Source organism: Peromyscus leucopus, chromosome 7 (assembly GCF_004664715.2).
Source record: "Peromyscus leucopus breed LL Stock chromosome 7, UCI_PerLeu_2.1, whole genome shotgun sequence".
Classification (NCBI taxonomy): domain Eukaryota; kingdom Metazoa; phylum Chordata; class Mammalia; order Rodentia; family Cricetidae; genus Peromyscus; species Peromyscus leucopus.
Window position 1 is genome coordinate 41235104 of NC_051069.1, and position 14235 is coordinate 41249338.

Here is a 14235-nt window from a genome sequence, read left to right on the forward strand (position 1 = left end):
TCTCTGTGCCCCACTCACTCTTCCTTGATAGACGATATTGCCAGTGGAGAGGGGGCCTGTGAGAGAGTTGGGACCCCTTCAGTATTGCTTAGAGGCTCAGCCAGATCCTCTGCCTCAGATTTAATCAACTTTATTTTCTTCTTCTTCTCTTTTTCCTTCACCTTTTTTTTAAGAACAGCCAAATCATATAAAGCTAGGAAGGAGGAGAAAAAAAACCACAACTCACAAAACTGCATTATGAAGTGAGAAGTCTTACCTACATTCGCTTTCCCAAAGCCTGTCAAAGACTCAGTAATGAGACACTTAGATTGTTTTGAAAACCAAACTCAGTACATGATTTATAATTTTAACATGTAATGATATGCTGTGCTGATTTGGTTTGATTTCATTTTGAGTATCCATGAGTATGGTACATGTGCATATATAAGCATGTTCATGTGCATACATATGTGCACATAGAGCATCTTCCTCAATCACTCTCCACTTTACTGAAGCAGGGTCTCTCTAGTCTAGCCAGTCCACTTGCCCAAGAGATCCCCTCTCGGCCTGCAGAGTACTGGGCTTACAGCAGGCTGTGACGCTTACCCAGCTCTTACATGGGTGCTGGGGGATATAAACTCAGGTCTTCACACAGCAAGTACTGTATCCACTGAGCCCTCTCCCCACACCTTGCTGTGCTAATTTCAAATTCAGAGGGCAATTACAAAACAAAAGTGGTCAGCATAAAGGAATCTATGGTTCCACTCGTTTTCGTCACATACAGACAATATGTCATACAATAATATCCTAAGTCAGGTGAAGGGATCTAAGAGGGACCCACAGTCTTTTACCTGCGAGAGAGCCCTTCCTGCCGGCATTTACACGAGTCATGATGTCACTGAGGGTCAGGTCCCCTGTCAAAAGGTCTGGGTGATCCTAGATACAACATCAGAGATCTGGTTAGAGAAGTCCAAAAAAGAACCCCAAATTGATGGCGACCGTGCCAATTTACCCGAGGTAATCGTGTTGAATTAAAATACATAGAAATACCAACTACTGCTCTTCACAGTGGGGCACAGAAAAACCTGGCCCCCCTTTCTGCTTTAGGGCAGCTACAGTTCATAAAGCCCTTCTGTATTCTTAGTTCACATGCTCATCAGATAGTTTTAATACTACTATAGTTTACAAGTCTGAAAATAAGATTATGAGGACTCAAGAGGTCTGCTTGCTATCAGTATAAGTGGAGAAGAGAGAAAGAACTCAATTCTCCTTCCCTAACCTTCCCACTTCACCCCTCTGCCTCAGACAGCTGTCTTCTCCACCTTGGTTGCCTTCACAATGACATGACAATGGAGGCAGCACAACAAAAGGGAGGAGGAGCACAGCTTTCACTCTTGGCGCTGCCACTTATCGGTGCAGGACCAAGGGTAAACTCAGCCTCTGGGAATGAGAGGGATCGTGATTCATTCTCATGCCAGTGTAACAACAAAGACTAAAGGAAGTTCCCATTGTCAACCATGCCTTGCAAAGCCAAAGCACCTGATTGCCCTCTCACACCTCTGATGCTAAGTAGCCTGTCTTGCTGCTCCAGTCTCTGACAATGACAACAAAAAAGCACAATGCAGGTAGTGACTACCACTGTCTCAGGACAGACAAACCAAAAGCATCAGACTGAAAATTATGAATGGCCACTCCCACTGCAATCTTACTGGTTGATGTTTCCGCTTCTCATGGTGCTTCTTTAACATTATCTTCAGGTCACTGTCACCCAGCTCTATTTTATCTGAAAGTAAATGAACCAAACCACATGGACCAGATCATTCACTACGATGGTGCTCTAACTTAAATCTGCTTAGTCAGACAGTCAAAAGCAAGCTACTTCTGATTCTGTGTAATGTAAGCAGAAAAGTCTTCACACAGTTTCAGGATCAGTATTCCATCATTCCTCTATACACTGCCCAATAAGTGACTTCAATTATGTAGCAGACCCATAAGCATACTCAAGAGGCTTGGCATTCTCCTGTTTCCTATTCCAAATTCAAGTTCTTTGTCTTTACAGCCTAGGGAGTTGCTATGGGTCTGGTTGCACATTCTCTTGTTAGTTCAAGCAAGATTATGCTTTTTTAGCCCAAAATAGCAACTGATCAGCTCCTGAGGACAATCTCAAAATAAAGGAAAGCAGGGAAGCCTACCTCTAGATGGTAACAGTACTACGTGGTCCCACACTTCTCCAAATCTCTCACTCTAAGCAGCAGTGCTGTTTCCTGTCCCCACCTCCCTAAGGGGCTCTCACTTTCTACACCATGAGGTCTTGGAACTGCAGTAGCATCAGCTCAGTCCTCACCTGCAGTTTTCATATCCGTAGTGGAAAGCGTGGGCACCACCCTCAGGGGCACCGCAGGACTAGGAGAACGTGCTGGAGAGCTTGGAAGCCATGAGCTGAGATCTTCAAAAGAAAATTTTTCTTGTAAATCCAACGTGGCTGTGGACTCCAATAGGGGAGATTGGGTAAGTGGCCATTTGGGTTGAACAGGGCTAAGCCAACAACATGGAGGCCAGGGTTCCACACTCCTTTCTGACCCTTCCCCAGATGAGCTGGAGCACACTTAGGTCATTTAAACGGCTCTTCCAGGAGAGAGACTTCAACAGAGTGATGGGGTCGCATTGCAGCAGGCCAACAGTCACTACTACTCTCCTGTAAGGGGAAAAGCAGTTCTCTCAAGTGGCACAATGGGACCAGAGGAAAGACCCTGTCCTGCAGGGATCTGTCCAAGATGTTCTCATCTAACCTAAGTGCCACAGGAGCACAAGAGTAAAGAGGGCATGTAGTCACCCTTAACACAATGTCTCAGCAACTCAACCACCAAGAGCTGGTGAGTCCCTCTCCCCCCCACGGCTCCTTTATTGGGAAATACATGGCTACCACTGGCTCCAGTACCCTGGGCTCCCAGAAGGACCCAGACACTCACCCTCTTCGTCAGAGGACAGGGCGGTGTCACCACACTCCTCCTTCACTTCCCGCAAGACCTTCAAGTAACGCTGCTGGGTCCGCCACTCCCGCTCCTCGGGGCTTCGGGATGGTGAATGGCGCTTGTGGCGAAAGGGAAGAGCCGGGCCACTCCTGCGAGCCATCTCCAACAAATCCTATCAGGAGACCAGGTGAGGGGCCAGGTCATCATCAGATCGTACTCTCTGGATAGTCTGCAAGTCCATGTTTTTATTCTCTTCAATGTTAAAAAGCCTAAGTCTCATTCCTCCAAACGAGGAAATATACCATATTTGATCATGTATAAAGAAAAAGTATCTAAATTACTTAGTTTGATCATTCATGACATGAAGAAACAAAATCTGAAATTCCCTGAGCGCCAGTACAACAGCACAGGGAAAGAGCTGGCCTGCATCTCATGGCGGAGACTGAAGCCCAAGCACAGGGACACGTTGAAAACACTTGATAAAACCATTCGGTCTACACAGACGAGCTTCGTGGTAAACCGAAGTTTGTTTACAACGGTGCCTTATCCCAAAACATATATGCAAGGATTCCAGAACTCTGACAAAAATCTGAAATCCAAAATACTTCTGGTTGTACCTTGCCAGGCGGTGGTGGCACACGCCTTTAATCCCAGCACTTGGGAGGCAGAGGCAGGTGGATCTGTGATTTCAAGGCAAGCATCAACTACAGAGCTAGCTCTAGAACAGCCAGGGCTCTACACACACACACACACACACACACACACACAAAAAAAAAAAAAAAAAAAAAAAATATTAACTTACCCTTGCCCCCCAAAAAGAAAAATTTTAAAAAAGAAAAAAAAAGAAACACTCAACTAGAATGACATGGCAAAAAATACCCAATTTTGTGTTGACCTGTTTCACTCAGAATTAAACTAAACACCAAGTATATCTACACTAAATCTCAAGGAACAATTTAAAGAAATTGTAACAGGGTCAGCAAGATGGCTCAGAGGATAAAGACACTTGCCACCAAGCCTGACAAGTCTGACCACTGGACCTAGCCACACGACAGAAGAGGACAGAGTCCAGGGAGCTGCCCACTAAGTGCCACACATGCTCTGTGGCACACCCACACATAAGCACACTCTTGCACACAAATTAAGGAAATAAAAATGTAATAAAGTTAAGAACTTTAATAACTCTGCCTCAGAGAATTATTATCGGGGTTGGGAATTTAGCTCAGTGGTACAGCGCTTGCCTAGAAAGTGCAAGGCCCTGGGTTCGGTCCTCAGCTCCGGGGGGGGGAAAAAAAGGTGGATCTGTGATTTCAAGGCAAGCATCAACTACAGAGCTAGCTCTAGAACAGCCAGGGCTCTACACACACACACACACACACACACACACACACAAAAAAAAAAAAAAAAAAAAAAATATTAACTTACCCTTGCCCCCCAAAAAGAAAAAATTTTAAAAAAGGAAAAAAGTATTATCAAACTGGAAGGGATCACAAGGCCACCAAATTCTGTGACAGAGGCCAGTATGTCCTTGCATATGGATTCCAAGAGCATCCTAGATATCCTCAATAGCCCGTGATGAGTATGGGTCCCTTTGCTTTTCTTTGTAAATACTGATTCGAGGAAGGACTTTGTTTTTCATGTTTCAACGTCTCTGAAATCTAAAGAATTGCTCCTACCAGAATAAGGGAAAGCAAGCCCAACTTTTGGCAGTGGTTCTTTTGGTTTTTGTATCAGAACCACTATTTGATGTTACGATGCTTGCCAGGTCACTGGCCATGTTGCAGACCTAGTTCTGAGCATTACTTACACTTCTGGAAGCAAGAATCTGTTTTAGCAGCCGATGGAAATACTGCTGTTGGGAGTTGAGATACCGCTTGTACTGTGACTTGAAGCAGAGCTGACGATACTTGACCACCTCAGGGTTAAAGTGTCCATCTTAAAAACACAGGTATAACTGTATGCATCAGTCCACACATATGGAATGAATACACAAGAGATGCGGTTGTAGCACAGAAAGAAAAAAATGACTAGGAGAATCAAGAGAGACCCAAAAATAAATGAATGGTAAAAAACAATGACAGCTCAATTAAGTAAGGCTGGAAACCATAGTAACCACAGTAACACAATTATCTTCAGCAAAACTAGAAGTGAAATACAGCATCAGTCAGAGAAACACACAGCAATCTGTCTCTACCTCCATAACTTGTCTGTATACTTACCACACAAGCATACGCTGTGGGGGATGCATAGCAGCAGCACCCACTTAACATAAGGGCCCTTACGTATCCTCTAAATCCTGCCAGGGAACCTACTCCGTTTTGCATGAGGGAAGACAGTGTCCTCCCACCAGAGACCTGAGCCACAGTGAAAGAGAATGCTACCAAACGAAGGAGAACTTGTTCTTAAACTAACAACGCACCAAAGAAAAGCAGCTGTGTAGAGTGGTGTGCCTATCACCCCAGCTATTTGGAAGGCTGGGTAAGAGGATTATAAGCCCAGGTTAGGGCCACTCTGGACAACAAAGTGATGACTATTTCTTACAAAAATAAAGGGGCTTGGGCTGCAGATCAATAGCATATGCATGTGAGAATTCAATCTCCAATACCACCAGTTAAAAAAAAATAAAATGAGCTAGGCGGTAGTGGTGCACAACTTTAATCCCAACACTTGGGAGGCAGAGGCAGGTAGGTGATCACTGTGACTCTGAGGCCAGCATGATCTCCACAGAGAGTTCCTGGCTAGGCTAGCCAGGACTACATAGTAATAGAAATCTTGCCTTAAAAAAAAAAAGGTAGCAGACACCACCTAACTAAACGACCACAGGCGGCATTACCAATGATGGAAAACTGATACCATGTTCCTCTGAAGTGGTATAATGGGAAGGAAGGAAATTTCCCATTCTTACCAAAAGCATGTGACACAAACATAGTGTGAAGTAACAAGAAAACAAATTTCCAGAAAGCAGGACACTGTACAACAAAAAATGTGCTGGGCTCTTCAAAAAAGCCAGTGTCCAGAAAGCAAAAGAGAACCCTTCATACATAGAACTTAACAGACACAAAATCAAAACACACTGCATGTTCCTTGAGTACTTTACAAATTTAAACAGCAACTTACAAAGACTTTCAAGAGTAGTTAAGAAAACAAAATGGCCAGGCAGTGGTGGCGAACGCCTTTAATCACAGCACTTGGGAGGAAGAGGCAGGCAGATCTCTCTGAGTTCGAGGCCAGCCTGGTCTACAAAGCGAGTTCCAGGACAGCCAGGGCTACACAGTGAAACTCTGTCTTGAAAAACCAAAAAGAAAAGAAAAGTAAGGAATATTCTATATTACTCACTCAGTGTAAATTTTCTTACAGTCAGCTAACAGGACTGTTATGAGGAGGGTGTCCTTTGTGAAAAGATACACACGTGTGCGGAGACAGACAGGAGTGGTGGCTGTGGGAGACCCCAGGCCTGCTAAAGCAAACACACTCTGCTAAACTCAAAAGCAGCCCAGGCTACACAATGAGACCCCATCTTTAAAAGAGAAAGGTGGACACGGTGGTGAGATGTCATGCTTTTTTTTTCCCCCAAAAGTTTAAAAATTAGTCATAAAGATCTTTAGGATGCTGGAAATGTTTTATTTCTTATGATGGTTACACAGCTAAGTTCTATTATGTATTTTCTATCATAAGTCAATACAATCCTATTTTTTAAAAAGAGCACAGGCAGCAAATAAATACACAAAACCACTCTCCTCAGAGGTCACATTAGTACTTGAAAATGAAGAAGAAAATGAAAGGCATGTGCGCCTAAGTGAATGTGTACTCAACCCTATCAAAAACAAAACACTGAGCTACAGACCTCGGAAGAGCTTCTGGGCAATGTGCAGAGGGTTTCCGAAGCGGAAGTTCTCCCCACTGAACAGGGCAAGGATGAGCTCATTCTGCTGCTCCACACTGTCTGTAGGAAACTGAGGCAGGAACTGCTGGAGATGTTCACGCTGAGAGTCACTTAGTACTTCCTGCCATGTGGAGAGGCTGACGACGTCAAAGAATATCTCAGGCTGGGAGAATGTGGAGAAAAAGTAAGCAACAGATAGATATGCACTCAGTGTTTTGTGTCTATGCAGCCAAATTCACAGAACATAAAATTTACCATTTTATCACTATTAGGCACACAGTGAAGGAGCTGTAAGTATATTCACATTTCTTATGTAGCCATCATTACGATCCTCAAGTTTTTGTAAACGGACTAAAATTCTAATGATCTTGACTCATTCTAAAAATCAGAGATTAGCTGCCTATGGTAGCACCTACCTGTAATCCTAGTACTTGGAAGGCAGAGGCAGGAGGATTATGAGTTCAAGTCCAGCCTGAGCTGCATGGCAAGAACCTATCTCAAAACAAAACAAGAGTTTACTAAAGACAGCGTTCAAACTACAACATAGCAGTATATAATCCAAAGGAAAATTATCGAAGAGAGAAGCCCATTTGGAAGCCATCTCTGCCAAGTAGGGTATGATGGCAGCCATGTGAATTCAACTTAAAATAAGACAAAAGAAAAAATTATTTGGGGCAAAAGAGATGTCTCAGAGGTTAAGAGCACTGGCTGTTCTTCCAGAGGACCTGAGTTCAATCCCAGCAGCCATATGATGGTTCACAACCATCTGTAATGAAATCTGGTGCCCTCTTCAAGCCTGCAGAGATGCAAGCAGAACACTGTATACATAATAAATAAATAAAAATTTTAAAAAAATTATTTGGGAGAGGGGTGTCTAAGAAGAGGTGACTAAAAAGATTAAAAAAAGAGAGGAAGTAGGATTGGCTTCCATTTTTTAATTAATATATATTTTACTTTGAGATATGTAGCCTTGACTGCCTGGAACTTGCTATGTAGACCAAACTGGCTTTGAACTCAAAGAGATACACCTGACTCTGCCTCCCAAGTGCTGGGATTAAAGGCGTGCACCAAATCCAGCATGGACTTCATTTCTAATTCACTCGCTATATATTGGATGCATATGTACCAAATAATGAGCTTAACGCACAGTTACAAAGTAGTTTAAGAACTGCTAGTGTTCAGAAGTACACAGCTCAAGAATGTCTACCCTAGATAATATTAAGATGTTAAAGGGGTCGGAAAGGGAAAAAACACACTGGAGTTAGAACAATGTCACAGAAGCAACAGAATCAACAGCAAAGAATAATTATCAATTGGGGGAAATGAAGAAGTAATGAAGGTAAGACAGAGAAAAATACATAGGAGCTTAAGTGGCATTGATTCTGTACTACCCTAGGTGGTAGCTACATAGTTTTAGGACAGATGGAATCTATTGATTTATGGTGGTTTCATTTTTAAGATGGTCTTGAATTAGTGAGCTCCAGTGATCTTTCTGCCTCAGCCCCTAAGTAGGTAAAAATACTGGTGAATGCCACTCACACCTACAGACATGCATGTTTTTATCATTGCTTTAAATATATATACACATATAAGTGTGCCTATACACAGGTATTTGTTTATATACTCTAATCTGTGATTTTTTTTTTTAATTAACAGCTTCAGGCAATGTTTGGCTGGACCAAGTTGAAGAAAGGTTTGACAGTAGACAGAGGGACACATGACCTTTTAGATAATTATGACTTTACCCCAGCAACAAAACAGAGCCATGGAAATTTAAGCAGGAAACGACAGGACAATTCAACCACCAAACACCCTTTCATGAATATATCCAATCACCTTAGACTCAGTAGCTAATATCTTTCCCTCAAAACTTATTTTTGCATTCAATTTTAGTTTTAGCATCTAACCACTTCTGGCATGAATCAGGTATGTAATAAAATAAGCATCTGATAATAGGATGGATGTCATAAAGAAATTTCCTTGAAAGAGTACACAAAGAAAACACAAATAATGGTTGGAGATGAAGCTCAGTTGGCAGAACGCTTGGATCTGGGTTGGGGATGTAGCTTAGTCAGCAGAATATTTACCTACCATGCACAAAGCCATGGGTTCTATTCTCAGTACCACATGAACCAAGCATGGTGGTATGCATCTATAATCCCAGTGCTTGGGAAATAGAAGGATCCCAAGTTCAAGGTCATCATCACCTACATGGTAAAGTCAAAGCTAACCTGGGCTATGAGAGAGGGGGAGAGCACAGGCAAACACTCTCTTAACTGTTGGTAGCCTCCTTACCAATGATGACAGTACATCTGAGCTGTGAAAGTAGTCAGGGCATGCTGATGTTCTATCCCGAGCCATATACTGCTCCTGACCAGAAGGTTACCTTATGGACATATACAAGTCTGGGTTTGTTTAACGATTCACAACAGGGAAACCACTTGAAGAGAAACATAATTCTGCTCTTCAAATCGTCAACCTATTTTTCTAATTAGTGAAAATTATCTGTTATAATCGGGTTTACTTATGTCATGCTACTACTATTCTGACTTGTTGATCAAACATGTAGACTACAGCTTATACTAACTACACTTGGAAAAAGCAGTAATGGAGCACTTGCTGAAATGCGCAAGACAAAAGGGAGCAGGCAAGGCAGAGGTGCAAAGGGTTCAGAAGAGGGGGAGGGAAAGGATCGCAACAATGTTATCACTCACATCCTCCAGAAGGTCTTCAGGCAGACTAACCCTGGTACCACCCAGAAGGCAGTCTTCCATGATCCGTGTACCATGACCATCTCCACAGGGACCCAGTTCTAGGGGATCTGTCAGCATGTGATCCAAGGAATCCATTGTTTCTTCTCCACAGGTATTCTACACAAAAATAAGCACCTGAGACAGAAAAGCAGAGATCCGGTTAATGCTAATATTCCATCTCAAATCTCTTCCTTTTTTTTTTTTTTTAAGCAAGGGTAGGGGCTCATTCTGGATCCCAAAATGGCCTTGAATTCACTATGTAGCCCAGGCCAGCCTCAAACATGCAACAATTCCTCTGCCTCAGCACCCAAGCACCAGGATTACAGAGTGAGTTATCACCCCTGGCTCCAACCTCTTCTTACATCTCATCCTTTCCTCTAACCATGCTGCCATCCTCCTTCCCCTCCAACACCCCATTTCCACCGAGTTTTCGAGTAAGCAAGACTTCTCAAAATGCTTTTACAACAACTCCTAAATTCTTAAGTTTCCTACACTTTCATTTTATAGAAGACTAGGACTCAGGAACTAAGTGATGAAACAGACATGATGAATCAAGTACAGAATCCCAGCACTTAGGAGGCTGAGGAAGGAGGATCACAAGTTTCAGGCCACATGAGACCTTATCAAAAAAATAAATAAATAAATAAAAAAAAATTAAATAAACAAATAAATAAATGATGATCACGGTCCATAACTACAAGTTCCAAGGTCAATAATCTATTAGAACATAATTTCTTTAGTAACCTCTGAATTGTTAGAAAGCTCACTATCCATGTGCAGAACTGGCAAGAGACCTCAATGGGTAAAACTGCGAGCCACACAAACCCGATAACCTGAGTTTGATCCCTAGGTCCCACCACAGAAGGAGATAACAAACTCCTGAAAGTTGTCCTCTGACCTCTGCAGGAATTCTGTGACATATTTGCACACTTACACACACACACACACACACACACACACACACACACACACAAATTCCCGAGGCTCCAATCACCAGACCGTTACAACTAGTTGTCAGTGGCCGTTCTGATCTTCAGATCCATGCAAATTAATGCCATTTTCCTCTTTCCTGTAATAACTGAACAGGGCTGGCCACCCTTTTTACAAAACTAAATACAAGAACATATCTAGAGAGCATCTCCCAAAGCTGGAATCAGGTGTGAAAACTGAGGCCACAGCTCACACAGTGCCAACCCAGTGAACTCACCCTACATGCACTGGATTCATTCTTACCCCCTACTACCAACAAACAGCACTCAAAAAAATCGAAAGATGAACTGGACCTAATCCAAACACCAGATTTCTACCCTCGGGTTGTCACTAATCCGTGACATCTTACCTCACCAGGTGTCAGGCTCCTTCCCTATAGGTAGGAGGAGTTGAGCCGGGACCTCCCTACCATTATTCCCATTCTTGGAGTCCTACAGTGAAGAATCTGCAGCTAAATGAGTTTACCTAACTTTGAAGATCCTTCCCACTTCCCAAGTTCTCAAAGAGCAGGCCTGTGATGTATCTAGAATGAAGCGCTTTTCTGCGAAATGATTTCCAGTTCTGAAAATATTTCAGACCTAGGAAAGATACAGTGTTACGCGGACGAGACTGTGCGGTTCCCCAGGCAACCGTGCGCTCACTACAACTTCAGCACAGAGAAACGCGGGCATCCTGAATGCAGGTGGTGCCTAAATCACTGAGGGCGGAGAGACAGGAACAAGACGCTTGCACTTAACAAAACTTCAAGACAAGGGGAAGAAAAGAAAAAAAAAGTAGAAGCAACCTGATGCTTAGAACAAGATCCTCTTAACACAGGCGGCACTGAACAGCCCGCCGTCAGGACCTCATCTGACAGATGCACCGTTTACACAACTCCCTCCTAAGCTCCCTCCAACGCCGACGGTTGGTTAGGCTAGACGCAGTAATATCCAGTGACAGCCTCTGCCTTGCCACTTACTCCGCACAAGAACTCAGGATACGAAACGCGGGCGGCGACCAGCGAGCTGGAACCCCGGAAGCCGTGGATTCCTGAGTCTTGGGGTGTCCCGGACTTCCTCGCTGATCAGGAAGGCCTCGTCTCTGCACCTGGGCTAGCCTACCCTCCAGACCCTCGCGAGGCACCGGCCAGCCCGTAGTCCCTGCTCGCCAGCCCCACCTGCGCGCAGCGCGCCGCGGCCCCGCCCCTCCCCCACCCGTCCTCACCCCAACCCTCGCCCACCCGGCTGCCGCAGGCCCACGCGTGGGGCTCGCCGCGTGCCCACGGGGACGGGGATCGCGGAGCCCCACTTCTTCCCTTCGCCCCGGCTCCTTCCCTTCACCCGGCACCCTCCAATCCCCGACGCCTGGGCCGCCCCCCCCTCCCCCTCACCTCAGCCCTGTCCGCGGGTCTCATCCGCTGGCTCGTCCGGCCGCGGGCTCCCGGACGCGCTCGCTCCCGCAAGGCCTCTGGGTGCGCGCACGCTCCGGGCTCCGGCAGCGGAAGGGGCGGGGCCTGTGGGGCGTAACCTGAAAGGCGGGGCGGGGCGTAGTGAGCAGGACCGGCTGGGGTGGAGCCTGAGGCAGCACCTGAACAGCTCCGCACCGGTCCGGTACGTCCCGTCCACCGGCTTTCATCCTTTCCACCCTTTCACTGGCTGCTAAACAAGAGCACAGCATGACCAGGCGCCGTGCTAACCGCTTGTGTGACAAAATTTCTCCTCGGAGACGCAACACATGGGGATCCCATGCCACCAAAGTCCAACGAGACGAACCCATGAATGTTCCCGGGATTGCTTACAGGAGTATGGGTGAGGGGGTTTCTTACAAGAGCAGAAATGACTCAAAGGCTGCTGCAAAGCCTGGCGGTGGTGGCGCACGCCTTTAATCCCAGCACTCGGGAGGCAGAGCCAGGCAGATCTCTGTGAGTTCGAGGCCGGCCTGGGCTACAGAGTGAGTTCCAGGAAAGGCACAAAGCTACACAGAGAAACCCTATCTCGAAAAACCATAAAAAATAAAATAAACACTATGAAAACCAAGTATAAAGAATCATTCTGCGTGACCAGACAGGAGAGCATCAATACATTACTACTTAGGTCTGACTTTGTTTTAGAGCAGTGTTAGGGTCACTGCAAAATTTAACAAAGCATAGGTTTTCCATAAATTCCCTGCCCACCACCACACACACACACACACACACACACACACACACACACACGGAATACATTTTTTTTATGGTTGATGAATCTATGCTGATAAATATCTGTAATAATTGTTTCACCCCCAAATTCATGTATGCCCCACCTACTCCTCCTTACTTCTCTACTTCCGGCAACCATTGATCTTTTAACTTTCTCCATCATTTTGCCTTCAAGCTTGCCATCCTCCTGCCTTAGCCTTCTGAGTACTGGCATTACCACTTTGTGCCACCACAAAGGTTGAGATCAAGTCTTCTTTTCCCAACCAGATAGTAAATAATATGGTTTGGGTTTGGGTGGTGGGTTTCGGATGCAGGCCCTCTGTCTCTGAGCCACACCCCAAAGTCTTGTATTGTTTTAATATTAATTTGAAGTTCCCTGGTGATAACAAACATGGAGTGGTATTTTCATATGTTCATTTGTAAGTTGTATATTCCTTGCTAAGATGTCTTTGGATTATTTTTTCAATAGGGTTGTTTCTTTTTCTCTTTTTGTGGAGTTTATGTTCACTGTCTACTTTGGCTAACAGTCCTTCATCAGACAAATGGTCTGAAAACATTTTTCCGAGGTCTGACTCTCGGGTTCCATCTCTTGCTCTCGTTCTCTCAAATTCTGTCTTGATGGTAAACACCTTTAAACTGTGTCGGCTTTGGTTTGTTTGTTTTGCCTTGTAATTGTTGTTTCATTTCTCAGTGCAGACACAAGGCCTTGCACATACTAGGCAAGTGCTCCATCCTCGAGCTCTCTGCAGCTCAAGTCACCTCTAACTGATAGCTGAACATGATGTCCTGGTTAAAAAGAATTTCCAGAAGCAGGCCTTTAGTAAAGTGCTAAATTGAGGGGGAAAGGGAAGCAGCCTGGGGCCTAGGATTTGGTTCTAATCTTTTTAGTGAGCATATGATTCTCAGCAGCGGCCTTCCTTCTCAAGTGCTTTTCAGTCATCTTCCTCCTCATGGGGCAAAAGATGGCTGTAGCTGCCTGGATTTGGTTGTTCTGTCCCCCAGGTCAGGGAGGCTCTGTGAGAAACTCTGCAGTTAGACATTGGTTAACTAGTTTCTCCTGAGCTGATTAAGAAGTAGAGTGCTCAGGTATACTTCACAATGATTTCTTTCCCTCTACTTCTGCCGGGGGCATCAGGGAATCTTTCTCAGTATTTACTGTCAGAACCTGATAAGCTCATAAAAAACACAGGACTCTTCCTTCCCCAATGTTTGGATCCCCTGGAGTTTTTAAAAGTGTGTGTGTGTCTGTCTGTCTGTCTGTCTTTCTGTCTGTGTATGGATGGGCATGTGCACATGAGAACAGGTGCCTCAGGAGGCCAGAAGCATCAGATCCCCAGAGTTCCAGTGGTTATGAGTCACCCAACATGAAAGTTACTGGGAATGGAATTTGGATCCTTTACAAGAGCCCTCTAGCCCTGCCTTGGAGGTTTTTCTCTCTCAGATTCTTCCATACTGAGCCTCCAACAATTCATCACAGTTTAG

The 14235-nt window shown here is 44.7% G+C and overlaps 1 protein-coding gene across 9 annotated transcripts in view; it reads right to left on the minus strand.

Moving 5' to 3' along the window:
- The window catches only part of Nfrkb (nuclear factor related to kappaB binding protein), a 34235-nt gene extending 22189 nt beyond the window's left edge, over positions 1-12046 (minus strand). For 4 of the 9 annotated variants that reach the window (XM_028858979.2, XM_028858977.2, XM_028858978.2 and 1 more), the window contains exons 1-9: positions 11947-12046; positions 9549-9722; positions 6796-6997; positions 4759-4886; positions 2949-3123; positions 2324-2461; positions 1689-1762; positions 831-915; positions 19-193 (exon numbers count right to left, since the gene is read on the minus strand). In XM_028858979.2, the coding sequence (XP_028714812.1) occupies positions 19-193; positions 831-915; positions 1689-1762; positions 2324-2461; positions 2949-3123; positions 4759-4886; positions 6796-6997; positions 9549-9683 (1112 nt within the window). In that variant the 5' untranslated portion in view covers positions 9684-9722; positions 11947-12046. Of the gene's footprint in view, positions 1-18; positions 194-830; positions 916-1688; positions 1763-2323; positions 2670-2948; positions 3124-4758; positions 4887-6795; positions 6998-9548; positions 9723-11535; positions 11711-11946 lie in introns of those variants that run through there. The other 5 variants (XM_028858982.2, XM_028858981.2, XM_037207656.1 and 2 more) reach the window with 4 other exon arrangements.
- Positions 12047-14235: the final 2189 nt, after the last annotated feature.